At 46.2% G+C, this 16,174-nt stretch overlaps 1 protein-coding gene across 3 annotated transcripts in view; it reads left to right on the top strand.

Annotated features, from left to right (window-relative positions):
• Positions 1–16,174, top strand: part of EGF (epidermal growth factor) — a 298,020-nt gene that overhangs the window by 84,970 nt on the left and 196,876 nt on the right. For all 3 annotated transcript variants that reach the window (XM_075349333.1, XM_075349340.1, XM_075349348.1), the window contains exon 5: positions 3,163–3,362. In XM_075349333.1, coding sequence (XP_075205448.1) covers positions 3,163–3,362 — 200 coding nt within the window. The remainder of the gene's footprint in view (positions 1–3,162; positions 3,363–16,174) is intronic.

The raw sequence follows: 16,174 nt of genomic DNA, 5'->3' as shown, positions 1-16,174 counted from the left end.
ATATAAAATGGTCCAAAAATGTCCCTCTTTGTCATTTGTGACCAGGCACACCAGTTTGTGGAAACACAGACATAATCTGATGAAGGTGATATAATCCTATTGTGACTGAGACAAATCCATCACTCCATCCACATCCCTCCCACTAATATACTTGCTATAACTAAAAGAGGCCAGTTGTGGTCCATGTTTGATGGTACTACTGCCTGAATGGCCAGTGGTGTTGGTGGTGCGTCACTTGATCAGTTCCCACATTCTTAGCAATATGTGTTTTTTCTTTATACTATGCTGGTCGTTGCCATTACCATTTTGCTGTCTATTAGCTTTGCCAAATTAAGTCTTTTTCTTTTTTTCTTTTACGACACATTTTGTAGAATGCTACAATTAACTTTTGACAATCTTTTAAACCCGAATAATTTAAACCTTTTAAAAATAGTAACAAGAAATACTAGGTATGTACACAAAGCAAAATATGGCTTTAGGCTGCAGTAAAAGTGTGGGGTGTAGGGTTATCAAATTAGGCTAGTAAACAGGTGAATAAAAACAGACATGCACAGTTAAATGTCCATAGTTTTAAACATATTTTTTTGAATATTATTTTAAAAAATTTCAACCCCCTTCTCAAAAATAACATGATAAATGATAGATAAGTGCACATTCAAAAACGCCAGCACCTACATCAAGATATTGTATTGGTGTGGCATGAACAGATGTAAAATTCAACTAATAAAACAGATGTATGAAAAAAAAATAATATTTACCGCATGTATCATGTATGATGTGTGCGGTAGATAGATGTATTTAAATATCTGGATTTTGAGGAATTTTCAAAAACTATTTTGTATATTTCAAAAACAATTATCCACTCCTTCTCATGAAGGATTGCCCAAGAATTGTAAAAACTCGGTATAGTTATTTCTGTCAAGAAAGTACACCATCTTTGACTGATTTCAGATTTTTTTTCTGCAAAAACTATTGTGCAGCCTTGCTTTTGCTTTGTAGTGCATTAAAAATGAAAAACTGAAATGTGTAATTGTAATTCAAGTGCAGCAGAACAAATACCATATCAATGATTAATCATATTAATTCTGTCCCTGCCACTGCTAGGATTTCTTTTATATAACTCTACTCTTATTAATTCAGTCTCTACAACTTTTCCAGACTTCTACGCTCATCTTCTTCACTACTGCACTTATATAACATATAAGGCCACGCACACATGTTGAGTATTTGGCGATTTTTTTATTTATAAGGCAAAATCAGGAGTAGGTGAAAAATGTTAAAAGTGGTGCAAGTGTTTCTGTTATACATTTCCTGTACCAATACTAGTTTTGGCTTACAAATACAAATATTGAGGTAAAAAAACCCTCACTAAATATTCAACATATGCACATGGCCTAAAGCGGGCTTTACACTTTGCGACATCGCTAATGCGGAGTCGTTGGGGTCACGGATTTTGTGACGCACATCCGGCCGCATTAGCGATGCCATTGCGTGTGACACCGATAAGCGATTTTGCATCGTTGCAAAAACGTGCAAAATCGCTAATCGGCGACATGGGGGTCCATTCTTAAAAATCGTTACTGCAGCAGTAACGAAGTTGTTCCTCATTCCTGCGGCAGCACACATCGCTATGTGTGACACCGCAGGAACGAGGAAGCTCCCCTTACCTGCCTCCCGGCCGCTATGAGGAAGGAAGGAGGTGGGCGGGATGTTACGTCCCGCTCATTTCCGCCCCTCCGCTGCTATTGGGCAGTGGTTCAGTGACGCTTCAGTGACGTCGCTGTGACGCCGCACGGACCGCCCCCTTACAAAGGAGGCGGTTCGCCCGTCACAGCGACGTCGCCGGACAGGTAAGTATGTGTGACTGCTTTTGTGCGGCACGGGCAGCGATTTGCCCGTGTCGCGCAACAGATGGGGGCGGGTACCCACACTAGCGATATCGGGAGCGATATCGCAGTGTGTAAAGTAGCCTTTACTCTCTGAGTATGTGTCTAATGTTTTAGGACTTTCTCTTCCTATCTCAGTAGGTGATCTGTAAGCACACGTCCTTTTACTATACTAAATCACCCTTAATTGGCTGCTGCATTCCCTGCCTCAGCTTTGATACAGGATATTACAGTGTCTGTGCAGGATACCTCTGCTGTTTGTGTCCAACCCCAGTTTGCAGCTTGATAAAAGTAACTTGATTATGTACAATCACTTTATTTTCTACTCTCAATACAAACTATGATGATTAAGGGGTGCTTCACACATAGCGACAGCGACAACGACGTCGCTGTTACGTCACCATTTTCTGTGACGTAACAGCGACCTGGTAAGTCGCTGTTATGATCGCTGCTTAGCTGTCAAACACAGCGACGCAGCAGCGATCATAACATTGCTACATGTGCAGAGAGCAGGGAGCCGCGCACACTGCTTAGCGCTGGCTCCTTGCTCTCCTAGCTACAGTACACATCGGGTTAATTAACCCGATGTGTACTGCAGCTACATGTGCAGAGAGCAGGGAGCCGCGCACACTGCTTAGCGCTGGCTCCTTGCTCTCCTAGCTACAGTACACATCGGGTTAATTAACCCGATGTGTACAGCAGCTACATGTGCAGAGAGCCGGAGCCGGCAGCACAGGCAGCGTGAGAGCTGCGGAGGCTGGTAACTAAGGTAAATATCGGGTAACCACCTTGGTTACCCGATGTTTACCCTGGTTACAGCTTACCGCAGCTGCCGGATGCTGCCTCCTGCTCCCTGCTCGCTTCATTTCGTCGCTCTCTCGCTGTCACACACAGCGATCTGTGTGTCACAGCGGGAGAGCGCCTTTGAAAAAAACGAACCAGGGCTGTGTGTAACGACCAGCGATCTCGCAGCAGGGGCCAGATCGCTGCTCTGTGTCACACACAGCGAGATCGCTAATGAGGTCACTGTTGCGTCACCAAAACCGTGCCGTAGCAGCGATTTCGGTAGCGATCTCGCTATGTGTGAAGCACCCCTTAAAGAGGACCTGATAACCGGTCAAAAGTGGCCAGCTTATGCTTTTAATAAAGTTTATAATACTATTAAAATTTATATTAATAAATTAAGAGCAACAACTGGCCACTTTTCAATTGGTGACCAGTCATCTTTAATTTGTGATTGATGTATGCAATAATTATTTTTCTTTTTAATCTACAGTTCTTCGAGACACAGCATTTGGGGGCTTTCACTCTTCTCAGAACTGATCTATTATACAGAGAACAAATCTTCTTTCATCCGGATAATAAATAAGCACACAGGAAAAGAAAGTGTAATAATCACCTTAATGCCGTCCATGGCAAACATCACAGATATAAAAATAGTTCCTCAGCTGACATCAAGCTATTCTTCCAGGTCCCGTAAGTTAAAGAATTATAGACTACCCTGACTTGGTTACTGTTTTTTTGCTATAAATGCCTAAGGATAATGCCCCTAAAGAGCCCCATATACCTTTTCTGATAATCATGTTTTGTAACTATCCGTTTCACATTCTGTCCCGTGGCACAAATTCTGCGGTTACAGGCATGATTTAATTTGCAGAATCCTCTACTCCGTTCTGACTACATTTCCCATCATCCCTCTTGCTGAGCTGCAAAGCAACAGTCAGCACATGCCCTGTAACTCCTTTTAAACCCATAAACTTTGCACACAGCCTCAGCAAGACAATACTGCAAGCAAGTCACTGATAAGGCCCCTTTACACTAAACAACTTACCAGCGATCCCAACAACGATACAACCTGATAGGGATCGCTGGTAAGTTGCTAGGAGGTTGCTGGTGAGAGGTCACACAGTCAGACGCTCCAGTGATCCCACCAGCAACCTGACCTGGCAGGGATTGCTGGAGCATCGCTACACGGGTTGCTGGTGAGCTGTCACCAGCAACCAGTGACCAGCCCCCAGCCAGCAGCGACGCACTGAAGCGATGCTGCGCTTGGTAACTAAGGTAAATATCGGGTAACCAACCCGATATTTACCTTGGTTACCAGCGCACGTAGCTACACGTGCAGAGAGCAGGGAGCAGCGCACACTGCTTAGCGCTGGCACCCTGCTCTCCTAGTTACAGCACACATCGGGTTAATTACCCGATGTGTGCTGTAGCTACACGTGCAGAGAGCAGGGAGCAGCGCACACTGCTTAGCGCTGGCTCCCTGCTCTCCTAGTTACAGCACACATCGGGTTAATTACCCGATGTGTGCTGTAGCTACACGTGCAGAGAGCAGGGAGCAGCGCACACTGCTTAGCGCTGGCTCCCTGCTCTCCTAGTTACAGCACACATCGGGTTAATTACCCGATGTGTGCTGTAGCTACACGTGCAGAGAGCAGGGAGCAGCGCACACTGCTTAGCGCTGGCTCCCTGCTCTCCTAGCTACAGCACACATGGGGTTAATTACCCGATGTGTGCTGCAGCTACACGTGCAGAGAGCAGGGAGCAGTGCACACTGCTTAGCGCTGGCTCCCTGCTCTCCTAGTTACAGCACACATCGGGTTAATTACCCGATGTGTGCTGTAGCTACACGTGCAGAGAGCAGGGAGCAGCGCACACTTCTTAGCGCTGGCTCCCTGCTCTCCTAGTTACAGCACACATGGGGTTAATTACCCGATGTGTACTCTGCTACACGTTCAAGGAACAGGAGCCAGCACTGACAGTGAGAGCGGCGGAGGCTGGTAACGAAGGTAAATATCGGGTAACCAAGGACAGGGCTTCTTGGTTACCCGATGTTTACCGTGGTTACCAGTGTCCGCAGAAGCCGGCTCCTGCTACCTGCACATTTAAGTCCCCTTTACACACTGAGAGTTTCTAGCAATGATGCTGCACAGCGGGAAACAAAGGACCAAAGAATGGTCCTGAACGATTTGTAGCGATCAGCAACTTCACAGCAGGGGCCAGGTCGCTGATGTGTTTCACACACTGCAATGTCGCTGGGGAGGTCGCTATTATGTCACAAAACCGGTGACATTACAGCGATGTCGTTTGCGATGTTGCAGTGTGTAAAGCCACCTTATACAGTGTAAAAAAGTAACAGAAAGCACCAGAACACCAGCCCTGGCAATAAAGATTATCCACTCCACTACTCCTTTTCAATGGCTACTCATGTTCTTCTGCAACAGGATGGATGGAGAGAGGAAGATGTATGAATGTTTGTATATACTACAGGAAATACAGCAGGGTGTATATGCATCACACACAGTATAGGTCTATGTGTGTGTGTATATATATATATATATATAATATATATATATATATATATATAAATATATATAATGTATACTGTATATACACAGCTCTGGCAAAAATTAAGAGACCACTGCAAAATTTTCAATTATTCTGATTTTATCTTTATAGGTATATTTTTGAATGAAATGTGAATTGTTCTTTTATTCTATAAACTACTGACAACATGTCTCCGAATTTCCAAGCAAAAAAAAATGTATTTATTTTCTGAAAATGAAAAATGATCAGAATCAGGAACCTTTCCTTCCCCTTTCAGAGGTTTTCAATGGGGTTCAGGTCTGGAGATTGGGCTGGCCATGACAGGGTTTTGATGTGGTGGTCTTTCATCCATACATTGATTGACCTACCTGTGTGAGTTGGGGAACATTGTCTGAGCAAAATGAAGCAACTGTTTTATGCGGCTTGATTCATACGTCCTTCGCAAAGTTTAATCTGCCCAATTGGACCATAATTTTCAGCTTTGCCCAACACCTGGTCGTCTAATGGTTATATGGAAACCTGGAGAGGCGTATAAGCCACAGTGTCTTGCACCCACTGTGAAATTTGATGTAGGATCGGTGATGATCTTCAGCAAGGCTGCAATTTGGCAGATTAAACTTTGCTGTATGAATCAAGCCGCATACAAGGTTTTATATATATATATATATATATATATATATATATATTTATACATACAGTATATATATATATATATTTATATAAATACACACACACACACACACGGTATATCTAATATATAAAGTTGAATGTGTGTGTGTGTGTGTGTGTGTGTATGTCCGGGATTGGCATCTGCACCGTCGCAGCTACAGCCACAAAATTTTGCACACTCACACGTCTGGATCCCGAGAGCGTCATAGGCTATGTTTTGAGGGGAAATTTTAACCCCGCGCTTTACAGTTATTCGCCAAAAAACCTGCCTCCATTAAAGCGAATAGAGCTGGGAGCCACAGTGCAGCCAGAACTTCAGAATGCGCAGCCCCGCCCTTATATGGAATGTTTGCGTGTCACAATGCAACCAGGGAAAAAGACAGACACAGACAAAGAGAATTACATAGAGACAGACACAGACATAGACACAGACACAGACATAGAGACAGACACAGACAAAGAGACAGACTTACAGGAAAAGAGAGAAACAGACAAAGAGACAGAGTCAGACACAGGGAAACAGACAGACAGGGAAAGAAAGGGAAAGAGACAGACAGGGTAAGAGACAGACAAAGACAGGTAAAGAGACAGACAAAGAGACAGACACAGGGAAAGAGACAGACAGGGAAAGAGGGAAAGAGACAGACAGGGAAAGAGAGGGAAAGAGACAGACAGGGAAAGTGACAGAGATAGACAGACAGACAGAGAAAGAGATTGAGACAGACGGAGAAAGAGACAGAGACAATCAGAGACAGACAGGGAAAGAGACAGACAGACAAAGAGATAGAGAGAGAGACAGAGAGATACATACAGAGGGGGAGACAGACAGAGAATGGGAGAGAAACAGAGAGACAGTTACTATCCCGGGGGGTAATACATTCTATTTATACATTCTATCCCAGGAATTTAAATACATTCTATTTTGTTAACAACAGTTATTAACCCGGGCGAAGCTGGGTAGTACAGCTAGTATATATATATATATATATATATATATATACGTATATATACACTAGCTGTAGTACCCGGGCATTGCCCAGGATAGTAACTGTCTATCTGTCTCTCCCAGTCTCTGTCTGTGTGTCGCTTTCTGTCTGTCTATCTGTCTCCCTCTTTCCTTGTCTGTCTGTGTCTGTGTCTCTGTCTGTCTGTTTCTATCTCTCGGTCTGTATTTGTATCACTCTGTCTCCATCTCTGTGTCTGTCTGTCTCTATCTCTGTGTCTGTCTCTATGTCTGTCTGTCTGTCTCTCTCTTTCCCCATCTGTCTCTTTCCCCATCTGTCTCTTTCCCCATCTGTCTCTTTCCCTGTCTGTCTCTTTCCCCGTCTGTCTCTTTCCCCGTCTGTCTCTTTCCCCGTCTGTCTCTTTCCCCATCTGTCTCTTTCCAGGTCTGTCTCTTTGACCGGCTGTCTGTTTCCAGGGCTGTCTTTTTGCACGGCTGTCTCTTTGTCCAGCTGTCTCTTTGCCCGTCTGTCTCTTTGCCCGTCTGTCTCTTTCCAGGTCTGTCTCTTTCCAGGTCTGTCTCTTTGCCCGTCTGTTTCTTTCCAGGGCTGTCTCTTTCCTGGGCTGTCTCTTTCCAAGGCTGTCTCTTTCCCTGTCTGTCTCTTTCCAGCACTGTCTCTTTCCAGGTCTGTCTCTTTGCCCGTCTGTCTCTTTGCACGTCTGTCTCTTTGCCCGTCTGTCTCTTTGCCCGTCTGTCTCTTTCAAGGGATGTCTCTTTGCCCATCTGTCTCTTTCCTCGTCTGTCTCTTTCCTTGTCTGTCTCTTTCCAGGTCTGTCTCTTTGCCCATTTGTCTCTTTGCCCGTCTGTTTCTTTCCAGGTCTGTCTCTTTGCCCATCTGTCTCTTTCCTCGTCTGTCTCTTTCCTTGTCTGTCTCTTTCCAGGTCTGTCTCTTTGCCCATCTGTCTCTTTGCCAGTCTGTTTCTTTCCAGGGCTGTCTCTTTCCCCGTCTGACTCTTTCTCCGTCTGTCTCTTTCCAGGGCTGTCTCTTTCCCCGTCTGTCTCTTTCCACATCTGTCTCTGTCTGTCTCTATCTCTATGTCTCTTTCCTCGTCTGTCTTTGTCTGTGTTTCTGTCTGTCTTTTTCTGTCTCTCTCTATCCATCTCCCCACTGACATCTTATTATGTGCCGCCCCTGTGGAAGCAGCCGAGCTGCTTGGATCCGGGTTCTCAGTGGCTTGAGGGTCTCCGGACCCGGAGGTCGTGCAGCCACTCAAATGAAGGGGGTATTTACAAGGGATTATAGGGTTCGTGATGCCACCCGTGGTGCGCGGTAACTGGAGAGAATACCGCCGCTGCCGTTAGAGAGTACCCGGGGTGATGACGGGGGGCAGCCAGGTGTTGTAACCCTCCACGGGTAGGGGGAATGCCCTGGGATTCGTTGTGGAATGTAAGGCCGTGGGATGCAGGGATCACTCTCGTACTCAATCAGTCCATTAAACAGACACCGACAACCGGATAAACCAAGTCTCTGGACACCGCTGCCGCTGAGGGGAGCTAGTTCGGGTCCTGTCCCCAATGGTGCTGCCTGATGATCTGTGACCTGCCTCCTGGCACTAAGTTTACTTGTCTGGTGGTCCCGGTAGTGTGGAACTTGCCGGCTCACGCTCCCCACTATGGCTATGTGTGGGAGCTTGCTCTCAGGGCTCACGCTTGGGATTTTCTGGACCGTTTTGCATGGAAAGTCCTATCCCCCTTGTTGCACTAGTGACCCAATTTTGGAGCGGTTGGGAACCAATCTTAAAGGCTTCGTTCTCCACGGGTAAATTATTGGGTTGCCTGAAGCTACTCTCCGACCTAGGGTCCACGTACCCTATCATGCCTCGGTCCCAGACCGGTGATGCTGCAAGGCCTCTGGCTTTCCTGCTCGACATATCCGAGCCCCTTGCCATGATCCCCTGCGACCGGGGATCCGACTCCTCTAGGCCCAGACCACCGTCTGCAACCCAGACAGTTTCCTTCTGTGAGTCCGTGCTCCCGGCCTCCTCAGAGCTCCTCACAGATCGAGGGCTACTCTCTCACTCCTAACTGACTCCTAACTGACTGACTACACTTATCACCTCCCCTCCCTGACCCCCCAGGTGGGCGACTCTATTCCACTCAAGCCGTCCACTGGTGTGTCTGGTGGGTGTGGTGCAGGGTGTATCTAGGATTTGATTTGCTGTTGGAGGAAACACCATTTGGTTAGGGACCCATAACCAAGAGGGAGGTGGTACTGCACGGGAGGGTAGATTGTGCAATACCCTGTGACGACCTGATAGTACAGGGGCGTCACATTCCCCCTTGGTTAAGGGGCTACAGGACATCAGAGGTTTTTTTTTTTTTTTAACTGCAGAAATAGAAAAAGAACATTTTTATTTACAGGTTTAATCCCACATTAGGGAGGCACATTACTTAAACGTTACGGTAACTTCTGAGTTAATCTCCAACCATGGAACGCTACCGGTTATGTTAGTAGCAGAGACTCAACCTGCTCTGCTGCAGCCTCTTCCTGCGACAGTCCAGTCCCAACTTCCTGGATCCCATCAACCCACCACCCAAACAACCTGACCCGCTGCATACCTACCCGTGGGTTCGTGACCAGGTTAAGGTCACGGATGTTGCAAAGATGACTCTAGTGGGCACAGGGGGTGCAACTATTTATAATCACACAAGTTCATGTTGGCTGCAACCAGTCTCACAGCCATGGTCCATTTTTACTACTGAAACACAGATGCATAATAAAAGTAACGGGGTCCATGCACCTGGTGCACACATTATATTATCTTCTTAATCAGGTAACATTCTCTGTTGATTAACCTGGTTGATTAAAGCTCTTCTTTTAATGACACTACTCCTTATGAAAAATAACAAACTATGAAAGATAATAAAAGAAAACAGATACCTAGTATTCTTTACCTTCAAATAACAATAAATGGCCGGGTCCCGTAACCATGCTTCCTTGAGGCTACGCACCACAGACGCTGGCACAAACTCTTCCTCCATCATTACTTGCTTGATCACATCCAGGGCATACCACCCCGCTCTTTCAACTTCTCTTGGTTGGTGTGGGCAGCAATCTCCTGTCATCGCTAATCTTGGGTTGTCATCTCCGTGTGTAGCTTTCGCTGGTGTTGTTCCCAGTAGGGGGTGTCAGCGTCCGGCCTCGACGCCCTTGCTGGCATAAGTTGTAGCTGTACTCCAGCGGCCCCAACAGCCGCTGGAATGCCACGCGGTGGCGGAACTGGTGGCTCCTCAGGTTCTGCCTCCGCCATTGTGGACAAAGGAACCGACTGCTCCGCAGCCAGGGGTGCAGAGTCCGGGTGCTCCGTATCGAGGTACAAGTCCGGTAATGCGTCCGGGTCTGGTCGGGCGGTGTCGGGGTGACTGCTGTTGTGACCTGGTTGGGTGATGGGACCAGGAGTTCTGCAGCTGGCTCTTCATAAACTGGGGCTGAAGGTTCCGCTGCCATGGTGGGGATAGGCAGCTCGGCGTCCACCGAGGATGGGGTTGGTGGCGGTGGAGTGCTTGCCCAGAGTGGGGGCGGACCGGATCCCACAGCCGAATTGGCCGGATTAGTAATTAGGATAATCAACTGGGACTGGGTAACCGCTTACCCGCTCTTCACGTGGGATTTCAATCTCACGTGCTCTCACCGCCACTGCCAGGCTCCTCATCTCTTCTCTCTAGTGGTCTAATATGAAGAGGAATTGCGTCCGCATCCTCCTGCAGAGCTGCTCTATCTACTTTTCGATCCAGGTTGCGGTTCTGGGAGCAGCACGCTCTAGTGACCAGTCTCGCGCAGCCGCAATTTTTCCTCTGTGGGATCCAGGAACGTTATGGCAGAGTCCTGGCGTCCCTGCTTCTCTTCCATTTCTACATGTCGTCATGCCCTCTCGGTTTTCGCCCAGCACTCACTTCCGGTTCCGGGCTCACTTTCAGGATGAGGATCAGGATCTCAGGATGAGAGGCGGGGCTTCTGCTTTGCACGCTTTTGTAGAGAAGACCGTGTTTTGTCGTGAAAAGATGGCGGAAGATGGCGGAAATGGCGGGAAACAGGATTTTTGCCTCGCGGTTTCAACTTCTAAGGCGCATGTCACCCAGGTAAGTGGGTCTTGCTTGAATCGTGTTCGTAACGCCAGGGATTTGAGGTGTGCTGCCCCCATGGAAGCAGCGGAGCTGCTCGGATCTGGGTTCTTAGTGGCTCGAGGGTCTCCGGACCCGGGGGTCATGCGGCCACTCAAATGAAGGGTGTATTTACAAGGGATTATAGAGTTCGTGACACCACGCGTGGTGCGCGGTAACTGGAGAGAATACCGCCGCTGCCGTTAGAGAGTACCCGGGGTGACGACGGGGAGCAGCCAGGTGTTCTAACCCTCCACGGGTAGGGGGGAATGCCCCGAGACTCGGTGTGAGGGGTAAGGCCGTGGGATGCAGGGATCACTCTCGTACTCACTCAATCCATTAAACAGACACCGACAACTGGGCAAACCAAGTCTCTGGACACAGCTGAGGGCAGCTAGTTCGGGTCCCGTCCCCAATGGTGCTGCCTGATGATCTGTGACGTGCCTCCTGGCACTAAGTTTACTTCTCTGGTGGTCCCGGTAGTGTGGAACTTGCCGGCTCCCGCTCCCCACTATGGCTATGTGTGGGAGCTTGCTCTCAGGGCTCATGCTTGGGATTTTTTGGACCGTTTTGCATGGAAGGTCCTATCCCCCTTGTTGTACTAGTGACCCAATTTTGGAGCAGTTGGGAAGGAATCTTTAAGGCTCCATTCTCCACGGGTAAATTATTGGGTTGCCTGAAGCTACTCCCCGACCTAGGGTCCACGTACCCCGTCGTGCCTCGGTCCCAGACCGGCGATGGTGCAAGGCCGCCGGCTGTCCTGCTCGACAGATCCGAGCCCCTTGCCACGATCCCCTGCGACTGGTGGTCTGACTCCACTAGGCAAAGACCACCGTCTGCAATCTATACAGTTTCCTTCTGGGAGTCCCTGCTCCTGACCTCCTCAGAGCTCCTCACAGCTCGAGGGCTACTCTCTCACTCCTAACTGACTCCTAACTGACTGACTACACTCCCCAGGTGGGCGACTATATTCCACTCAAGCCGTCCACTGGTGTGTCTGGTGCAGGGTGCATCTAGGATTTGATTTGCTGTTGGAGGCAACCCCATTTGGTTAGGGACCCATAACCAAGAGGGAGGTGGATACTGCACTGGAGGGTAGATTGTGCAATACCCTGTGACAACATGATAGTCCACGGGTGTCACAATTACCTCACACATAAGCTTCTTATACTAACAGTTTATTTTGTTCCTATAGCAACCCCTCACAGTTGCTATTAATAGCCTGTAGCTCCCACCTTTATTCAGTTTAATGGAGGCAGGATTTTTGAGAGTAACTGTAAAGTGCGGGGTTAAATTTTCCCGTCAAAACATAGTCTATGACGTTCCCTGAGTCACATGAGGCGTCTGTGCAAAATTTTGTGATTGTAAATGCAACGGTACGAATTCCTTTAGCGGAGATACATACATACATGCATACATACATACATACACACATACATACACTCAGCTTTATATATTAGATATATATAGTACAGACCAAAAGTTTGGACACACCTTCTCATTCAAAGAGTTTTCATGACTCTGAAAATTGTAGATTCACATTGAAGGCATCAAAGCTATGAATTAACACAAGGGAATGAAATACTTCACAAAAAAGTGTGAAACAACTGAAAATATGTCTTATATTCTAGGTTCTTCAAACTAGCCACCTTTTGCTTTGATTACTGCTTTGCACACTCTTGGCATTCTCTTGATGAACTTCAAGAAGTAGTCACCAGAAATGGTCTTCCAACAGTCTTAAAGGAGTTCCCAGAGATGCTTAGCACTTGTTGGCCCTTTTGCCTTCACTCTGCGGTCCAGCTCCCCCCCAAACCATCTCGATTGGGTTCAGGTCTGGTGACTGTAGAGGCCAGGTCATCTGGCGTAGCACCCCATCACTCTCCTTCTTAGTCAAATAACCCTTACACAGCCTGGAGTTGTGTTTGGAGTCATTGTCCTGTTGAAAAATAAATGATGGTCCAACTAAATGCAAACCGGATGCAATAGCATGCTGCTGCAAGATGCTGTGGTAGCCATGCTGGTTCAGTATGCCTTCAATTTTGAATAAATCCCCAACAGTGTCACCAGCAAAGCACCAGCACACCATCACACCTCCTCCCCCATGCTTCACGGTGGGAACCAGACATGTAGAGTCCATCCGTTCACCTTTTCTGCGTTGCACAAAGACACGGTGGTTGGATCCAAAGATCTCAAATTTGGACTCATCAGACCAAAGCACAGATTTCCACTTGTCTAATGTCCATTCCTTGTGTTCTTTAGCCCAAACAAGTCTGTTCTGCTTGTTGCCTGTCCTTAGCAGTGGTTTCCTAGCAGCTATTTTACCATGAAGGCCTTCTGCACAAAGTCTCCTCTTAACAGTTGTTCTAGAGATGTATCTGTTGCTAGAACTCTGTGTGGCATTGACCTGGTCTCTAATCTGAGCTGCTGTTAACCTGTGATTTCAGAGGCTGGTGACTCGGATAAACTTATCCTCCGCAGCACAGGTGACTCTTGGTCTTCCTTTCCTGGGGGCGGTCCTCATGTGATCCAGTTTCTTTGTAGCATTTGATGGTTTTTGCCACTTCACTTGGGGACACTTTCAAAGTTTTCCCAATTTTTCAGACTGACTGACCTTCATTTCTTAAAGTAATGATGGCCACTCCATTTTCTTTACTTAGCTGCTTTTTTCTTGCCATAATACAAATTCTAACAGTCTATTCAGTAGGACTATCAGCTGTGTATCCACCAGACTTCTGCACAACACAACTGATGGTCCTAACCCCATTTATAAGGCAAGAAATGCCACTTATTAAACCTGACAGGGCACACCTGTGAAGTGAAATTAATTTCTGGTGACTATCTCTTGAAGCTCATCAAGAGAATGCCAAGAGTGTGCAAAGCAGTAATCAAAGCAAAAGGTGGGTACTTTGAAGAACCTAGAATATAAGACATATTTTCAGTTGTTTCACATTTTTTTATTAAGTATTTCTTTCCACATGTGTTAATTCATAGTTTTGATGCCTTCAATGTGAATCTAAAATTTACAGAGTCATGAAAATAAAGAAAACTCTTTGAATGAGGTGTGCCCAAACTTTTGGTCGGTACTGTATATATATTTGTGAGTGGCTTATAATCAATAATACACATGCGAGTGCATTATTATGGGGTTTAGTAAATAACAGGGCAGCAGTATATGTACACTTATTCATATAATATCAGTCATTAATTATATTCTTCACTAGCTGTAGTACCCGGCATTGCCTGGGATAGTAACTAAGTGTCTCTCTCCCACTGTCCCTCTTCCATCCTCTACGATGACATCACGGAGCTGGTGATTGTTAGAGACCTTGCACTCCTGCATCTTCCATTTGAGGATGCCCCACAGATGCCCAATAGAATTCAGGTCTGGAGACATGCTTGCCCAGTTCAACACCTATACCCTCAGTTTCTTTAGCAAGGCAGTGGTCATCTTGGAGCTGTGTCATGACACACCCTCCACCGTGCTTGACTGCAAGCAAGACACACTAGTCTTTGTACTCCTCACCTGGTTGCTACCTCACACGCTTGACGCAATCTGAATAAAATAAGTTTATCGTGGTCTCATCAGACAACAGGACATGGTTCCAGGAAACCATGTCCTTAGTCTGCTTTTGTTCAGCAAACTGTTTGCGGGCTTTCTTTTGCATCATTTTTAGAAGAAACTTCCTTCTGGAGTGATAACCATGCACACCAATTTGGTGCGGTGTCCGGCATTTGGTCTGAGCACTGACAGACTGCCCCCCACCCCTTTAAATGCTGCAACAATGCAGGCAGCACTCATACATCTAGTTTGAAAAGACAAACTCTGATGTTGAGCTCATGCACTCAACTTCTTTCTTCAACCATGGTCAGGCCTGTTCTGAGTGGAACCTGTCTTGTTAAACCATTGTATTGTCTCGGCCACTGTGCTGCTGCAAAGTTTCAGGGTGTTGGCAATATTCCTATAGCCTATTCCATCTTTATGTAAAGCAACAATTTTTTTTTCAGATTTTCAGATTCTCTGAGAATTCTTTGCCATGAGGTGCCATGTTGAACTTCCAGTGACCAGTATAAGAGAGTGTGTGAGCGATAACACCAAATGTAACACACCTTCTCCACATTCACACCTAAGAACTTGTAACACTAATAAGACACATAACACTAGGGAGGGAAAATTACTTGTTGACCATAATTTGTCCATTTTCACTTAGGGGTGTACTCACGTTTGTTGCCAGCGGTTTAGACATTAATAACAGTATGTTGAGTTATTTAGAGGGCACACCATATTTACAGCGTTATATAAGTTGTACACTGACTACTTTACATTGTATCAAATTGTCATATCTTCAGTGTTGTCCCATGAAAAGATGTAATAAAATATTTACAAAAACGTGAAGAGTGAACATATACAGTCAGGGCCAGAAATATTTGGACAGTGACACAAGTTTTGTTATTTTAGCTGTTTACAAAAACATGTTCAGAAATACAATTATATATATAATATGGGCTGAAAGTGCACACTCCCAGCTGCAATATGAGAGTTTTCACATCCAAATCGGAGAAAGGGTTTAGGAATCATAGCTCTGTAATGCATAGCCTCCTCTTTTTCAAGGGACCAAAAGTAATTGGACAAGGGGCTCTAAGGGCTGCAATTAACTCTGAAGGCGTCTCCCTCGTTAACCTGTAATCAATGAAGTAGTTAAAAGGTCTGCGGTTGATTACAGGTGTGTGGTTTTGCATTTGGAAGCTGTTGCTGTGACCAGACAACATTCGGTCTAAGGAACTCTCAATTGAGGTGAAGCAGAACATCCTGAGGCTGAAAAAAAAGAAAAAATCCATCAGAGAGATAGCAGACATGCTTGGAGTAACAAAATCAACAGTCGGGTACATTCTGAGAAAAAAGGAATTGACTGGTGAGCTTGGGAACTCAAAAAGGCCTGGGCGTCCACGGATGACAACAGTGGTGGATGATCGCCGCATACTTTCTTTGGTGAAGAAGAACCCGTTCACAACATCAACTGAAGTCCAGAACACTCTCAGTGAAGTAGGTGTATCTGTCTCTAAGTCAACAGTAAAGAGAAGACTCCATGAAAGTAAATACAAAGGGTTCACATCTAGATGCAAACCATTCATCAATTCCAAAAATAGACAGGCCAGAGTTAAATTTGCTGAAAAACACCTCATGAAG

Source organism: Anomaloglossus baeobatrachus, chromosome 1, assembly GCF_048569485.1.
Source record: "Anomaloglossus baeobatrachus isolate aAnoBae1 chromosome 1, aAnoBae1.hap1, whole genome shotgun sequence".
NCBI classification, from domain to species: Eukaryota; Metazoa; Chordata; class Amphibia; order Anura; family Aromobatidae; genus Anomaloglossus; species Anomaloglossus baeobatrachus.
This window is presented reverse-complemented; position numbering and strand designations above follow the sequence as displayed.